The 15,423-nt window shown below is 36.5% G+C and overlaps 4 protein-coding genes across 10 annotated transcripts; all 4 read right to left on the minus strand.

Moving 5' to 3' along the window:
• Positions 1–418: 418 nt before the first annotated feature.
• Positions 419–3,113, minus strand: LOC109158756 (putative protein TPRXL). The gene is made up of 6 exons (XM_019306653.1): positions 2,918–3,113; positions 2,262–2,367; positions 2,053–2,170; positions 1,845–1,956; positions 770–1,657; positions 419–547 (listed from the first exon to the last, which is right to left on the minus strand). The coding sequence occupies exons 1-6, from the start codon at positions 2,921–2,923 to the stop codon at positions 419–421; spliced, it is 1,359 nt and encodes a 452-aa protein (XP_019162198.1). The 5' UTR covers positions 2,924–3,113.
• Positions 3,114–3,692: 579 nt separating this feature from the next.
• On the minus strand, positions 3,693–6,298 carry LOC109159028 (protein yippee-like At3g08990). Of its 7 annotated transcripts, none has more exons than XM_019307013.1 (6): positions 6,063–6,298; positions 5,771–5,874; positions 4,938–4,981; positions 4,205–4,313; positions 4,052–4,107; positions 3,693–3,960 (listed from the first exon to the last, which is right to left on the minus strand). In XM_019307013.1, the coding sequence occupies exons 2-6, from the start codon at positions 5,864–5,866 to the stop codon at positions 3,873–3,875; spliced, it is 393 nt and encodes a 130-aa protein (XP_019162558.1). In that variant the 5' UTR covers positions 5,867–5,874; positions 6,063–6,298; the 3' UTR covers positions 3,693–3,872. The 7 variants fall into 7 exon arrangements, with proteins under 7 accessions (XP_019162558.1, XP_019162556.1, XP_019162557.1 ...); XM_019307011.1 differs by having other exon boundaries at positions 5,771–5,883; XM_019307012.1 differs by having other exon boundaries at positions 5,771–5,883; positions 6,058–6,298.
• A 2,407-nt stretch (positions 6,299–8,705) lies between these two features.
• Positions 8,706–10,078, minus strand: LOC109159025 (chlorophyll a-b binding protein CP29.1, chloroplastic-like). Its single transcript, XM_019307004.1, has 2 exons — positions 9,524–10,078; positions 8,706–9,183 (listed from the first exon to the last, which is right to left on the minus strand). The coding sequence occupies exons 1-2, from the start codon at positions 10,007–10,009 to the stop codon at positions 8,818–8,820; spliced, it is 852 nt and encodes a 283-aa protein (XP_019162549.1). The 5' UTR covers positions 10,010–10,078; the 3' UTR covers positions 8,706–8,817.
• A 1,681-nt stretch (positions 10,079–11,759) lies between these two features.
• LOC109159026 lies at positions 11,760–14,345 on the minus strand. The gene is made up of 5 exons (XM_019307005.1): positions 13,900–14,345; positions 13,556–13,706; positions 13,218–13,284; positions 12,804–13,038; positions 11,760–12,312 (listed from the first exon to the last, which is right to left on the minus strand). The coding sequence occupies exons 1-5, from the start codon at positions 13,962–13,964 to the stop codon at positions 12,102–12,104; spliced, it is 729 nt and encodes a 242-aa protein (XP_019162550.1). The 5' UTR covers positions 13,965–14,345; the 3' UTR covers positions 11,760–12,101.
• Positions 14,346–15,423: the final 1,078 nt, after the last annotated feature.

The raw sequence follows: 15,423 nt of genomic DNA on the forward strand, positions 1-15,423 counted from the left end.
AAACCTTTAGTGGCTGCCTAGTCACCCAATAAAGAAACGGATGAAAGAAACTTATAGTGATGCAATCATACGATAGAGTTGGTGAAAAATCTAGTTTGAATTTGTTGATTTCATGAATCATAGCATATCAGCATGCACAGCTACTCTGAATCGACATGCCAAGTTATACAAGATGTAACTAGTTCTTGCTACTCAAGCCAAGCAGCATCACACAGTAGCACAGGGACTGCCACTGCTATTGCAAAAGGATCTTTGAAAAATAAATCCAAACGCAATGTGTTCATTCTCCTTACACCTAAACTATGTAGCTCGGGTTCTCAGCAATTACCTGAGACAACGCGCTTCATCTATTGGATCCGAGGGTGGGGACTCTCTTCTCCCTTGCAGCCACATTTATAACTAACTGCCTATTTTTCGATCATGGCAATTCAAGAAGATGGTCAGAGACACTACATGCTGGTTCACTCTTACTAGAGCCATTCATTGGGGCAGGTGGAGCCCCAGTTGATACTGGGCGCAAATTACCAGGAGTTCTGCGTTTTATATCCTATAGAAGAGTTGTAAAACAAAAACAAAGATGATCAAATACGAATAGATAGATTTGGCAAACAATAGGAGTACTGTGAAAAGAGGGCCAATGCATTGGACTCAGGTGATATGGTTACTTTTCTTGGAATCAGATCATCTTAGACTGAATTGTAATGTCAATATTTGCCACTTTTATGAAGTTCAAGACCATACTAAACATAAGGAGGTTGTGGGTATTTACCATATGCCTCAGAGCCATGTCGAGAGCCTTCTTGGAGAAGGATGTCCCAAAGCCTGAACTCTCCTGAGAATACGAGGACTTTTTGGAGGCGTCTGGCTTGGCTGGACCTAGTTTTCTCATGTTTACAACTCTTTCAACCATCTTTGTACCCACCACTACGGGATTCACATCATCTTTATTATCGCTGTGTCCTCTACTCCTGGAAACCAAAGTGCTCCCACTGCCAGGAGCTGTAATAGTAGTAGGGGTTTTACTTCTTGAAGAAGAGTGTGATTTACACCGCGAAATTTCACCAGTGGCATTGTTAGTAGTAGATGGTCGAAGAATAGGAGAACTTGGCCTCGCCCTGGATGCAGAAGAAGGCCTTTTAGTGGAATCATCACGGGACAAACTTGGCCTGGATGTCACGGTTGGAGAAGTCCCACTAGAAGATGACAGATTTCTTGACATAGTAGTGGGAGCTCTTTTTGGCACCGATGAAGATCTAGCAGAAACTGCAGACGAGCTAGAACTAGATGTAGTTGATGGTCTATGAGTTGGTGTTGAAGACCTTGAGGCAGACTTTGAAGTGGCTGAAACCGTGGCTCTAGCAGTTGGGGTGGAAGAACGCGAATTAGCTCTAACTGGAGTTGAAGACCTTGCTGGAACAGCAACAGGCTTAGCAGAAACAAACGATGCACGTGAAGAAGGTGTGGAAGCTCTCGAAGGCACACGTTGTTGTCTAGTGGGCGTTGCAGACCTAGAAGAAGTCGGTTTTCTTGCCTCCATTAATGGCCTTCCACTCCCAGCACGAGAAGCGTTCTTGTTAGGCAAAGAAGCACATTTTCTGGTAGAAGGATGTACAGATGACATATTTTGTGAGGTTTTATCCTCCCCAGAATCTGTGTTCTGCAACATCAAGTAATCAATGAAACATACATTTCTTTTACAAACTACTAGAGATTAGAAATCATCAAATGCAGAAGATCAACTGTATTAGCAAGTTTATCATTGAACAACTGGACACATCATAGAAGCATAGCAAGAGTTAATTCATTATTGCACTGCTAAACCATGCCAATTTTACGTGGCTCACCGTATATTTCAAAGGAGTTGAATCTGAACTCGTCCTCGTTGGATTTGCTATAGCTTTCTGCTCCTCGGTGTCCGATGAACTATATGAAGGCACACGCGGGGGTGAAAGAAGCCTACATCAGAGAATCTAGAATATTAACGAACGATAAAAGATTAAGAGATGGTTTATGGTTATAGGCCTGGCATAGAACTGAACTGATAATAACTACCATTCATAGTCTCCTTCATTCTCAGAACTCAGAAACTTTTCCATTGCCATCTGTGTAGCAGGCCTTGTCAATGTCTCATTTGATACCAAATACCTCTGATCATCTCGTGATTCTTCGACTACAAAACACCAAACCAATCTCGTGAATTGGATGATACAACAAGTTTAAAAGTTAGGACACAGAGAATAAAAGCTAACATATATGAATACCAATCAAATCATTGCGCCGCCTTTGAAGGAAGATAGCAAGATCTTCATCTACCTCTTTCATCACCATCCCAAGAGTCCTCTCCTCAGCCCTGCACTGTACTGAAGCCTGCTTTTGCAAATCCATTATATCCCCACACAAGTTAATTCAATCCCATTCCAATTCCAATTCCAATTCCAATTCCAAAATCCAAACTTTAGCAAGAAAATTAGCAAATTGGCACAGAATCCCCTATCTACAACACATTCACAACAGACCAAATCCCAGAAAATTTAACTCCAAATCAAAGAAACCACTCATCTCATGATTCTCATCCAATCAAATACGTTTTCTTCCACCAAGGAAGGGGATAAACAAAGAAGATTTCAATGGATCTAGACTATGTCTGCTGCTGAATTCAAGAATTATTAAAGAATCTATTTTTACAAAGAAAACAGCCATTAAGCAACTCTTGAGTGTTGACAACACACTGACACAACTGACAAACCTGTCCCCACAAAGATAACGAAAGAGTATAAACTTATAATGACCTCCATAATCCATACAATCATCGTGCGCTTTTACACATAATAAAGAACTATATACACTCCGTATAGCATACATTCATGTCTGTAGGTGTAAATATGAATATATATAGTACTCCGTATTGGATACTTACTGCCATTTCTGAGCTGAATGTTTAAATAGTAGCAGACACTTGAGAGCTTCTCACTTTCTCAGAAAGATGGTAGACGAAATGGGCGTCAAGAAATGTCAGAGAACAGGGAAGAATGGCGCCGCTGAAATTGTCGGAGAAAACGGAGGAAGGAAACAAACTTTACATCATTAACGTGACCCACACGCTGATCAAGACTCGAAGTAGAATCAATAGCTTAGAACTTTTTTAAAAAATATTAATGACTTCCTAATGATTTAGTTAAAGTTATCTAAAATGTCGTTATCAAAGCATAAATAACATCTAACAAAAGTTAACAAGCCCCACCATTAAAGTAAAATACTTTTTAAGTTTCAAATTAAATTAAATATCAACGCCATGTAAACCACCCTATAGGCCTACAATATGATAAACTATAGTAGTATGTTTTGCATGTTTACACAAATGCTTTATGCTTAGAGCAAATAAATAATTCATTCAAAAATAATTACTTAACACTATTAAAAATCATTAATAGAACTTGAAAGTGCATACAAAATAAAAATAACAACCCCAACAAATTGATCACCCTGTTAATTTGATAATCAAAGAATTACAAGTTCGACTCCCAACATGAACAACCTATTGACTTGGTTTGAGCCAGTTAGCCAGTTATGAGCAACTTCAGATATTTTACCTCCCTTTTTGTGATCTTTTGTTGGCTAGGGTCACAAGGCTAGTGTCAGTTTCCCTTGTCATTCAAAAAAGAAATTAAAGTAACAAGCGACAGGAGAAGAGCTGAAAAGAGAATGGTTTTGGTTTAAATTCTAAATCAATGGCCATAAAGACTATCCTGCAAATCTTAAATATGTCTGCCTACATGCATCTGTTCTGTAGTTCTAAACTGAAAGATAAAGTCTGAATGAAAATGGCAGGGTGAGTCTGAGAAGATAGATATTTGATTCCTGGGAGTTGTTACTCATGCTTCATCGTCATCGCTCCCATCAAGCTCAACATCTTGGTTCACAGAATAGTTGCTTCCATCCGGACCCAATATCATGAACCTGCTAATTTGTTGCAGCAGAAAAGTAAAAACCATAAGTTCATATTTCGTAATAAGTGTGGGGTGAACTGCAAAAGCGAGCAATATCTTGATACCTCTCGAGGATGAACTTCCCTTCCTTGTACTTCTGTGACTTTTCATGTGCAGTTTCCTGAAATCAACACAGGCATATCAGTCAAGAGCAGCGGGATAACTCAGTCATATATGTAACAAAAGACAATGTGTGTGTGTAATGTGGAAGAATATACATATTTCCAGCCAACAAGTGAGCCACATGCCACGCAGTATGTGTCAACAACAGTGTGCATTCCAGTTATCATCATCCTCTCTTCTTTCGCACCAAGAGTAACATTCACACTGTGGCATGAGAGGAGCCAACATTATTTATACCATTTAGTAGTAGACCATCAGGGCAAAATACATGAGGTTTTTTTTTTTGGGTAACAATGGAAACCCGTAGCCACTATCTGAGGGTGTGTGCGGTATAAACCCCGCCTTGTAACCCTAGCCGGTAAAGGACCACAAGGAGGTAAACCAGTCTAGGTTGCCCATAGCTGACTGACTCAAACCAAGAAGGCCAAATTGTGAGATAAACCAGAAATGAGGTTGTTCTTTATACATGTTGTTTACACTACCACAAGAAAGCATTTCACAACAGTAAATGTGACTAGTCATTGAGATGTCATTATCCAACAGGCCAAATTGTTTCTTTCACTGGAACTATGTTTTATCTTTTGTTTGTAACAAGTGGTGGAAAAAAGTAGGCAAATTTAAAAAGTACGATAGGATCATATTTTCAGTCAATCCCTGTGTATTCAACTTAAAATGATCTAGAAAACACGTAACATTCAAGCCGGGCAAGTTGAAAGCCTAGAGTGGGATGACAGGTAACAAATGAGGCGCCTTTTGGACAGTATCAAACAAACAGTTCCATAATCTAACTCATAAAATTTGAGCACTGGAAAAGCAAAGAACACTTACACTTTATCAAAGAGATAAGCCTCCCCATGCCTGCAGTGGAAAGCCTGGAAACACACATGAATTCGGGTTATCATATTGCAGATGAAATCCCAAATATTAGAGGGGACAACCAGATAAGTAGCGGCATACAAGTATATGAATCAAACGGAAGAATAAGCACTTCCAGGAAAAGATTTGACATACCCATAGCATAGATACAAACCAACACACAAAGCAACAAATTCACACACCACAGTATGCATGTAAAGAAACCAGACATTGAAATTTGAGTCTTATACTTCCCTAAAGCATACCAGGTATCCAATGTTATTATACATTCTTAATTGGTTCCTAAAACAGCCAGACCAGTGACTAACAGATGAAAGACTAAAAAGGACAAACTGAAGCATATACTCGGTTAGCCCAACCACAGATCAAAGCACTCCTACCATGTCACATCACTCTATCCCTACAGTTCAAGATTACCTTTCCTTCATTAATTCCTCTCAAAACCTCTGCAAATGCTTTCTTAACTGAGTTCTGACCTTTTCAAGAAGGATTTTGTACATTTGAACAGAAACATGAAATTTTCCATTTCACAACAGCATAGCATAAGCACATGAATTTCAATCACCATTACATAAACTAAACAATTTAAGGATCACAAAACATGAAGGCTCAACAACTAGACAGCAAAACACACCAACATTTCCCCCCCCCCCCCCCCCCCCCCCCCCAAAAAAAAAAAAAAAAAAAAAGTACAACTAAAAACAAAAAGCGATTACTTTGGCAAATTTCACACACCTACAGTTACACCACAAACACGCACACACCATTGAAAGTTACAGAGATACCTTAGAGATAATGTCTTCCGCGACAGACAGTTGCGTCTTACAGAACTTGCAACTATAAACTTTGCCATCCAAGTAGGTGAGGAAAAGCCTGCCCATAGTCTCTTCTACTTCTCCTTCAAGCAATCAAACGAACCCTTAAAAGACCCGAAAACGCAAACGAACGACGAAAAGATTGACGAAATTCAGATAGGGACAACAAATGTAGAACATGAACGAACGACATCGATCGTAAAACAAATGAGTTGCAGAATGAAAAGTGTGAAGGAGAAGGAAAGATAGATGATCACCTCACCTTACAACCAGTTGAGCGAAGAGGCAAAAAGGATTAATCGGCAATTCAGGCATGTTGTCCTCTCGAATTTATAACAAAGCAGAGAACGCAATCTCGATATGAATTACGAATTACATTTCAAAAATCCAGGAAAAAAAAAAAAAAGAAGATGAATTCCAAAAAGGAAATTTCTTTTTGTGTGAATTTCTGTGATTTTGACATTTTTATGTTTATTGGCTATTCATCAATAATCAATAAATAATTAAATACTCCGTTATTTATTACAGTTATGTTAATATTACGGTACTATATTAGCACATGAATTTGGATAATGGCATAAATTTTTATACACATCTACATTTACAAACCTAATAATAATAAGAGCGTAGACCCCTAATGCCCTAACAGATATATCTACTTCTTTTTTTTCTTTTTTTCTTTTTGAAATAAAATGATTATATTTACTTCAATTTTTATACACGTTTAAAAACAATATAATAATTTTATTCAAGAGTTAATTTCATTTTTTATATCTTTCCAAAAGGTTGAACCTCAACCTTAAGGGCCCCCACCCTCCGGCCCGACAGAGCATATGGGAGGATGTAAATCATGGTAACTCAATTGAATATGAAATTTTATTTTTTATCTTAGATTTATATATATATATATATATATATATATATATATATATATATATATATATATATATCAGTTCATTTTAGTTATTTTTTAAAAATATTTTCGTTTAGTCCTAGTATTATTGTGGCATGACTATTTTAGTTTTCCGTCAACAAAAACCATTTAAATAGTGTTAAATATAAGGCATTTTGATCTATTCAGTTCTAGCATTTTGATCTCCGTTTACTCTTATTCTTTTTTTTTTTAAACAATCTCGTTGGTCCTAGCATTATTGTGACATGACCGTTTTTGTCCTCCACCAACAAATATGTTTAAATTACATTAAAAAAAATATTAGATAAAAAAATTTCAACCACATAATTTGAGATCAATAGTTATTAAAGGATGCCATTTTTAGGGGCAAAACAACTCCCAATATTATAAGTGAGATATATATACCTCTTCTCCCATGGATAATAAATATTATGAGAAGCCATCCCCTCCCACTCTCAAACCTAACAAACTCTATTTTTAACACATCTTAAAAGTTTTGAGTTAAGAAAACCATACTCTTCACTTTTACATATCCAAAAAAAAAAAAAAAAAAAAAAAAAAAGCTTTCTTCCTTTATGCATGAAGCTATAATTTAATTAATCATTCTTTAATCTTTTCAATCAAAATTAAAGTTCATTTATACAATCTTACAAAGTTTTTCATCTTTTTTTTTTCACCTTTATCGTTTTATAAGTTTTCTATATATTTAGTATTAATTGAGCTCCAAATGGAATATCCTTATCCTCAATATTCTAGATAGAGTCAAAATGTACACACTATTATATAGATATGTACAAAATGTATGGTTTGTCATTTGTGTTATGCTGTAAACACCTGGGTGCATAAGATACAGTTTGTCCCAATACTAAGTGTAGCCGTAGTTTATAGAAGCAACTTTGATAATAAAATAGTAAATTTGTTGTACGAAGAGGCGAAGGTCATAGAATTTTCATTTGAGAATATATTGAGCAAGGGATCCATGAAATAAGGGGTTAATGTCTTGTCTAATATATTTCTCTGCTAGTGGTTAGTGAAATGGGATGGTTGCTAACTTGCTATGTATGTCTATTCAGGTTTTATAGCGAATTAAAAAATTGAGTTAAGTTTTCAAAAAAAAAAAAGTTGAGTTTTTTTTCTTAATGTTCTGACTCTAGTATCTGCTCAACATAATTTCTCAACTTAATTAATGAAGCACACGAAGTAAACATAACCATTATTATCATTATCTACTAACTTTTAAAGCAGAAATGGAAATTGTTATAATTTCATTTATAACCATTATTATCATTATGTACTTCACTTTTATTTCATTTATTCCCATCCTAATTAGTAATTTGAATTTTAAGTTTGGAACCGTGCTTTTAAATTTTTTTTTTTTTTTCATATTGGTGCTTTGTGTATCTTTATATTAGAATAAATTGTCTTGATTTTTTGTACTTGTACTTTTAAAACATTTATCCCCATTATAGCATCATACATAACCAAACAACAATATTAGTAATCATTTCAATTCCACCCTACTATTAAAAATGCAAAATACTTTCACCAAAACCGATTACCAAATATTTGATTCCCATTCTCATTCTAATTTCCATGTTGGAACTAAACACCCCCTAAACTGCTCATGTATATGGATTCCTTCTAATTAAGATAGATTCCTATATATGGTGATAATAATAACTAATGATAGTAGTAATCATCCAGTGGCGGATCCATACCACTCCCCCTTCCCCTATCCCATCCTCATATAGATATATATTGTGTGTATATGTCCTTATATACATTAAATATATCAAAATTTAAGTAAATGTTAATTTGACTTAATTAGATTGTAAGGCCACCTATTTCTATATGGAGTTGTTTGCAATTCGGATCCTAATGTATTTATTTTTAATATTTCGCCCCCACTAAATAAGATTTATGGATTTGCCCTTATAATCATCTGTTGATATTACAATTAGTGCCCTTAGATAGTCAAATGCTACAATTATAGAGCATGGAGAGCAAAGATAACAAATATTCATATAGGCATAATCATATTGTCAATAAGTAAGTGGAGGGATAATACAAGATGATGATGATGATAATGAGAGATCGAGGAGGCTTAAGAGAAGAAACCGAAGGTGTCAAAAATAGTGGTGTGGAGCGGGTCACTCAAGTGGGTCGCCCAGTTGTTAAGCGGACCTTTGCCGGTGGCGGCAGCTTGGACGGCAAAACCCAAGAAAGCAACCATGGCGAGCCTGGCGTGCTTGATCTCTGCAAGTTGCAGGGTAGCCTTCTTCTCCGGGTCAGCAGCCAGACCCAACGGGTCGAAGAAACTTCCTCCCGGGTACAGCCTCTTCTCCGGGTCAAGCTCTGCGTTTCTTTGGAACTCGATGTACCCGATCACCAGAACCTCGATCCAGATCAACGTTGTAATGGAGAACGGAAGTGGTTGTCCCAGATACGATGATCCTTCGATCAGTTCAACCTGCGTGCATTTCCAGTTTAATACTAAATTCATGGACAATAATCTCTTTTTATTAAGTAGTTTGTTGGATTTAATAATTAGAAGTTGTTAGTCATCTATGTAGCTATTAATGTGCAATCTAACTATCAGCTTAGATTTTAATTGAGATGGAGCATATACTTTAATTTGATATTAGAACCAGACCAAATGTCATGATTCAAATCTCAGCGCTACCCCATAAGCAACGTGTTGGGTTCCGCCAATCCAACTATCAATTTAAACTTTTAATTGATATGGGGCACATGCTTCAATTATGGAGAGATGGAAAGGAAAACTGTAAGGAATGACGAGGTGTACGTACCTTTCCGGCGTCTTGCCATGTAACGCCGGTGAGCCACTCGACGGTCAAGGCGCCGAGAGTGGCCAACATGGCCCACCGGCCATGGATCAGCTCACACTCTCTGAACCTCTGTAGCCCGAAGACTTCACTGTAGGGCTGGAACGGCGTGGACTTCACGTCGGCGGCTTCAGTCCTTGTCCCAATGATGTCTCCGGCGAGGTTCTTAGCCAGATTCTGGTCCAACGAGTCCAACTCGAACTGCAAGTACTCGGCGGGCTTTCCCAGCCCGAACGGGTCGAACCCATAGTCGCCGACGAGGGAGCCGTCGAGATATTCCGGCGCCTTGGCTCCCGGGTACCACAAGGGCCTGTCTGATGTGAAGGTGGACTTGGATGGCGCTTTCTTGGGAGGAGCCTTCTTGAACCCGAACCGGGCCTGGAATCTCGCCGGGCCGGAGTGGATCTCCGGGAGGCGGGTTCCGATGAATGTGGACGTGGCGGTGGCCATGGATGCGATGAGAATAAGATGTTTGGAATGAAGTTTTAGTTCACTGGGCTATAGAGATGGAGAATGGGTACTTTTTCTACTGATTTTTTGAAGGTTGTGTGGATCACCTATGGTGAAGATCCACGGCCGTTGGATTTTGGGAGTGAATCCATCTAACGGTTGTGGGAGCATCTGCCTTATCTAGTATCTTATCTGGTTGTGGGAAAGGGATGATCTAAGTGGACAACCTGAGAGCTGTGAAGGACACGTAGGATGACATTAATGGCTGATAGTTGATTGCATTCGGATTTGAATATCTACAGAGGATAGATCACTCTTTCTTCCTATTGGCTGATTGCAACTCCATAATAATACATTTCCTCACTTATTTGCTTTACTATTACACCAAAGGAGCTTTTCATTCATTGTTTTTTTTTTTTTTTTTTTTTCCCAAAAAAAAAAAAAAAAATCATTCATGGGCTTTTTTAAAACTATACTATCATAATTAAATTCAATTATCTTATTTGTTTTACTATTTTTTGCATCTTAAAATGAGATTCAAATCATTAATGAATTTTAAAAAATCATTTTCTTATGAAATATTACTTTTACAAATAAAAAATGATAAAAGAAAAAATTCTGCTTCCATTTCTTCAAGTCTCTTTCACACACACACACGTATATATATTTTAATTCCAGTTTTGATTCTCATCTATTATTAAATAAAAGTATACTTTTACTAGAGCTCGTGTCAATTATCAAATATATGACTCCGATTTTAATTTACCAACCAAACACCTCCCAAGATTTCTACCCAACATCATTTTTAAATTATAAAATAAGTATCAAACAAGTCATTAAATTTAGCACCTTTATATAACTCTATGTCTTTATCACTAAATTTAAAAAGTGTACAACTAAATTATCAAGCAAGTAAAAATGTGTAGTAAACTTACTCTCTCTCTTATTTTTAATAATTGATGATTGGGGCATTTGGCATGCCAACTGATATTTGAGATTTTGAGATGATTTAGCTAAAAAAAATTTATCACAAAGATAATTTTTTAAAAAAATTATGCCTACTCTGAGAAAGAATGTGGAGATAGCCATGACTATAGGTGAACATCCGCTAAAAGCAAATCCATCCGTCTAGGTTTTTTGTTACGCCCTATTTGGTAACATAATTAGTTTATCAATTAATTAGGCTTGTTTGACTTGGTTGAACGGTTAATATGAGTGTTTAATTAATTAACTTTTTGTAACAGTTTATTGCTTAAACCGCTATCAACTAATCAAACTCACTAACCCAATCAGCTAATAAATATTTACCAAAATCTCTTTAGACTTTTTAACCAATAAGGAAAAAATAGGGAGAAATGAGGGAAAAAAAAAACACAACAAAAAGGAATGCTAAGCTACGGCATTTATGCACATTTGACGCATATCTCACGCTCAGCTTGGCGCGTTAATCTATATGTATTTTTTTAATTTGCTTTAGAGCAACTTCATTAGAAAATTTTGGGTGATTTCTTGTAGAAATAAAAATTTAGGTTTGATTTTTTGACAAACGAGAGTAGTTTTTAAGTAATTTTTTCTACTACAAATTATAATTTTTTGTGAGCCTCTGAGGAGACAAAAAGGAATGCAAAGTTACGACATTTCTGCACGTTTGACGCACATCTCACGCCCACGCCCAGCCTAGTGCGTTAATCTGTATGTATTTCTTAAATTTTTTTTCTTAGTTGTACCGATAAAAACCACATAAAATTTGCTACTAATGAAGTTGCTCTTACTACAAATAGAGATGCTCTTATCCTCAACCTGCGAATGGCATCTTCAAATGTCATACGGAGTATCAAAAAATAGTCCGTAGAAATCTGTTTGGACTGTTTCTACCTTACTCCCTCCTTCCTATATCTAATAACTATAACTAAAACAGATAAAGAAATACTCCGTAGTCCGTACAATGCTCACACCTTCTGCTCATTTCTGAATCTTTACCGCCAACCACCCAACACATCCATCAGCTAACAACTTTGATGAAATGAAGAATCAAGGGGAAGAACAAAATTAATGAAAAAAAAAAAAAACTAAAAAGAATCATCGTAGGCATTCACCGATAATGGGGATAGTAGGACACAAGTGTTGAATTTGGGAGCAGGAGAGGCAACTTTTCAATGAATAACAGAAGTCTCTTCAAGTTCTCCGTTGCTATGGCGCCCAAATCTATGACTTCGCTAGTGTTGGTGTAGATCCAAAGGTCCCCAGAATTCACTCTTTTCAGACTATCTCGACAGAAAGGGCATGACTGCGATCGAGTACGCCTAAAACAGCAAAAAAAAAAGGCGATATCATATATATGCATATGGTAGACGCGAATACTTGGAATGAACATAAACAATGCTGCAGAAATCTATGTAATCTTGAAGAATCACAGCAACAATGCATGTATAGTATCATCTAGTAGTCTAACTTTTACAGAGATACTAGAATTGAAATTGTCGTTTAGTTCTGAGTCCCCGGGGAAAGGCTAGACAACAAGAAGTAGTCAAACAATCATGTCATTGGGATTTTAAGGAACTAGACATCTTTAAACACCGAGAATCTTGATGGCATTCGGATCCGTTTGCAGCAGATTGTGTAAACTATGAGATGTTTCACTTGTATTGTGTAAAGATACTTATTAGTCTAAGCAATAAATAGCTATAACCAAATCAACCAATTCAGCAATAAACCGTTACTATTGTGGGTTTTAAGATCGACGAGTTCTTGGCATTTCTAAGTTATTGGATGATAATGCAGTATGAATACTTACCAGTCTCTATAACACTTCATGCATAAAGCATGGCTGCAGTCAGGCAAAACAACCTTGGACTCCAACTCCAAGCAAATCCCACATTCCTCCTCCCTCTCCAATTCGATTTCGGAAAACTTTCCCTTGTTCGTCTCATCTCTCTTGCTGTATTTACTCTCACATGTCTCTCTTTGTTTCCGCTCTTCCACATCAGTAATTCCCCTCTGAAGTTGCAAGAGAGAAGGGAATATCACCCCTGTTCAATGTCATCAGATCGAAGCCAACATCCAAACAAACAAAATTCAAAACTCACTTCGATTTTCAAATGAAATCCCACAAAACAACTTGCACAATTAAGGATATAAGTGAATTCAGTTGTACACAAAACACAAAGAAATTGACAAGAGAATGTGTTGGCAATCCTAGTCTACTCACCATAAAACTCTCTTATGCTGGCTTTTCTTTCATGAACATACATACTTGTCTTACCATTCTCATAAGCCTGCAATCAACAATCAAATTTCAAGACCACAAACACAAGCAATAGAATAAATTCACACCGGTAACTCAGTTGGTTCTTGGGTGGCAGGACGCATGATTAAGTCCTGCCAACATGAATATGAGAGTTTCATTCTCATGTCATGGCTCTTGTGAGCACCAAACACTGGTCTTCTCAACGGGCTACACAATCCTATCCTGTCTGGCCGGGATGTGGGTCCGGGGCGAAAAATTATGGGAAATGATTAAATACATAGAGTGGCACAATTAATTACCTTGTATATAAGGATCCTGAGCAATCCCAGAGCACCAGCAAGGTTGTAATCTGCCCACTGAACAAGAAACAGAAAGATATGTGCACAGGGGCTGTATGACAGCCTCATTTGAAGGCAAGCACCTCCATATGCCCTTGGATAATCAGAAGCCCTGCATCTCAACAAAATCACTTATTCATGATACTTCCAAAGAACTACTAATGCTGTTATGGAAAAACAAAACAAAACAAAACAAAAAGAAAATCAAAAGAGAAAACATCGAGGCCTAAGAATTTAGCGCATAAACCCAGAGGAAGAAAACAATAAACAAATCAAATTTCGGCGCAGAAAAGAAGGATGCATACAAAGTATTGGCATGCTGAATATCAGCTTCCAGCGCTTTGAGTGAATCTTTAAAAGACTTCCTCATCGCCGCCCATTCACTCAACCACACCACCTTCAAACTCACTCACGCTTAAAAGTAGCAAGTTCCCGGACAATAAATTAAACCCTAGGCCAAAAAGGAATCCTCAAATTTTGATCTTTTTCCTATACAAGCAACCTGTGAGTCCTAAGCGTAGAGCCATAGAAATGGGCATAGTACATACGTGCGGGCGTATATTGGAGGGAGGGATGGGGCGTGGAGGTTAGTATTAATGAGAGAAAGAAGGGATATTTAGGTTTAGGGGGTAATCTGCGTTGGCCGGCAAAGTGTGGGCGGGCCGGTGGAGTGGGTGGGGGTTCAGGCGACTCTTTCGCTTGGACTGCACGCTTCTTCGGGTTTATGCTGTTACGCTCACTACTCAGCTTTTCAGTTAGATTCAGGTAGAAGAAGATTGCAGCATCTCGATCTTCTGCTTTTACTCTTTTACCCCTTCCTTTATTTTCCCAATATTCATATTCATATTATTGTTCTAAATAAATCCACATTACTATATGTCAAGACTTTTATTACGATTATCTATTTAGCTTTTATATGTTTATAGGTGTATTTCAACTTTTATATATCACGTTTATATTGGAGTGAATCCAGGGCGGAGCTAGAAAAATTATGTTCGAGGGATTAAAATTATCGCATAAATTTACAAGCTACTCAATATCAATGCTGCTTATGTTAGTTTGATATTATATTATCCATAATGATTTTTAATGATGCTTTTATGCAATCATGTATAAACTACATAATTGTACATATATGATGGGTATCAATGTCAATAGATACTTTATATAATTTCACATAAAACAAAATATATATAAAAATGAATGTGCATTTATTTTAATCGTGCTTATACTTTTTTTTTAAAAAAAAAAAATCTAATAAAGTGTCAATAATTTTGTTGGCTACATTTTTTTAGATAATTAATTGATATTCATTTTACAAGTTAGCTTAATATTCTAAAATTTGAGGTATGAGAACAAAAGAGTTAATGTCATATGGCATACTCCGAATATAATGGTTTTGCCACGTTTAATCTTAAACTTTTAAATTGACCATATGTAATTCTTCGACTTTCAAATTTAACCATTCTTGGTCCAAGTTAACCATCTATGATCCTTTAACTTTCGAAATTTAACCGGTCCTCTTAAAAGGACGACGTTTATTGAGCCATGCATGTTTGTTCTATATTTCAAAATTTTAATTTGATCACATTTTATGTGTCACTTTTTTTTTATATGAATTAAAAAATTCTGCTAAGTAGCAATATTTGAAAGTTCAATAATAAATATATACGAATAGATATGTTTAAATTATTAAATATATCTCTAATGGTAATCTAATGGTGTAGCTCAAGTGACAAATAAATTCTTTTTATAGGAAAAGAATATTGGGATAACTCAGGTTCAATTCTTACAATTGATGATTCTCCCTATGGTCCACCCAGAACACC

This window comes from Ipomoea nil, unplaced genomic scaffold, assembly GCF_001879475.1.
Source record: "Ipomoea nil cultivar Tokyo-kokei standard unplaced genomic scaffold, Asagao_1.1 scaffold2826, whole genome shotgun sequence".
In the NCBI taxonomy this organism is placed as follows: Eukaryota; Viridiplantae; Streptophyta; class Magnoliopsida; order Solanales; family Convolvulaceae; genus Ipomoea; species Ipomoea nil.

Excerpts from the sequence above, each read along its gene's own strand:
- LOC109159028 (XM_019307013.1), bottom strand. The coding sequence starts at position 5,866 with ATGGGCAGGCTTTTCCTCACCTACTTGGATGGCAAAGTTTATAGTTGC. Across the intron at positions 4,982-5,770 it reads CGGAAGACATTATCTCTAAG|GCTTTCCACTGCAGGCATGG; the intron begins GTATCTCTGTAA and ends GTGTGTTTCCAG. Across the intron at positions 4,108-4,204 it reads CACTTGTTGGCTGGAAATAT|GAAACTGCACATGAAAAGTC; the intron begins GTATATTCTTCC and ends TGTTGATTTCAG.
- LOC109159025 (XM_019307004.1), bottom strand. The coding sequence starts at position 10,009 with ATGGCCACCGCCACGTCCACATTCATCGGAACCCGCCTCCCGGAGATC. Across the intron at positions 9,184-9,523 it reads CATGGCAAGACGCCGGAAAG|GTTGAACTGATCGAAGGATC; the intron begins GTACGTACACCT and ends AAATGCACGCAG.
- LOC109158756 (XM_019306653.1), bottom strand. Across the intron at positions 2,171-2,261 it reads GCGGCGCAATGATTTGATTG|TCGAAGAATCACGAGATGAT; the intron begins GTATTCATATAT and ends GGTGTTTTGTAG. Across the intron at positions 1,658-1,844 it reads CAACTCCTTTGAAATATACG|AACACAGATTCTGGGGAGGA; the intron begins GTGAGCCACGTA and ends TTGATGTTGCAG.
- LOC109159026 (XM_019307005.1), bottom strand. The coding sequence starts at position 13,964 with ATGAGGAAGTCTTTTAAAGATTCACTCAAAGCGCTGGAAGCTGATATT. Across the intron at positions 13,707-13,899 it reads ATTCAGCATGCCAATACTTT|GGCTTCTGATTATCCAAGGG; the intron begins GTATGCATCCTT and ends GTTGAGATGCAG. Across the intron at positions 13,285-13,555 it reads TCAGGATCCTTATATACAAG|GCTTATGAGAATGGTAAGAC; the intron begins GTAATTAATTGT and ends TGTTGATTGCAG.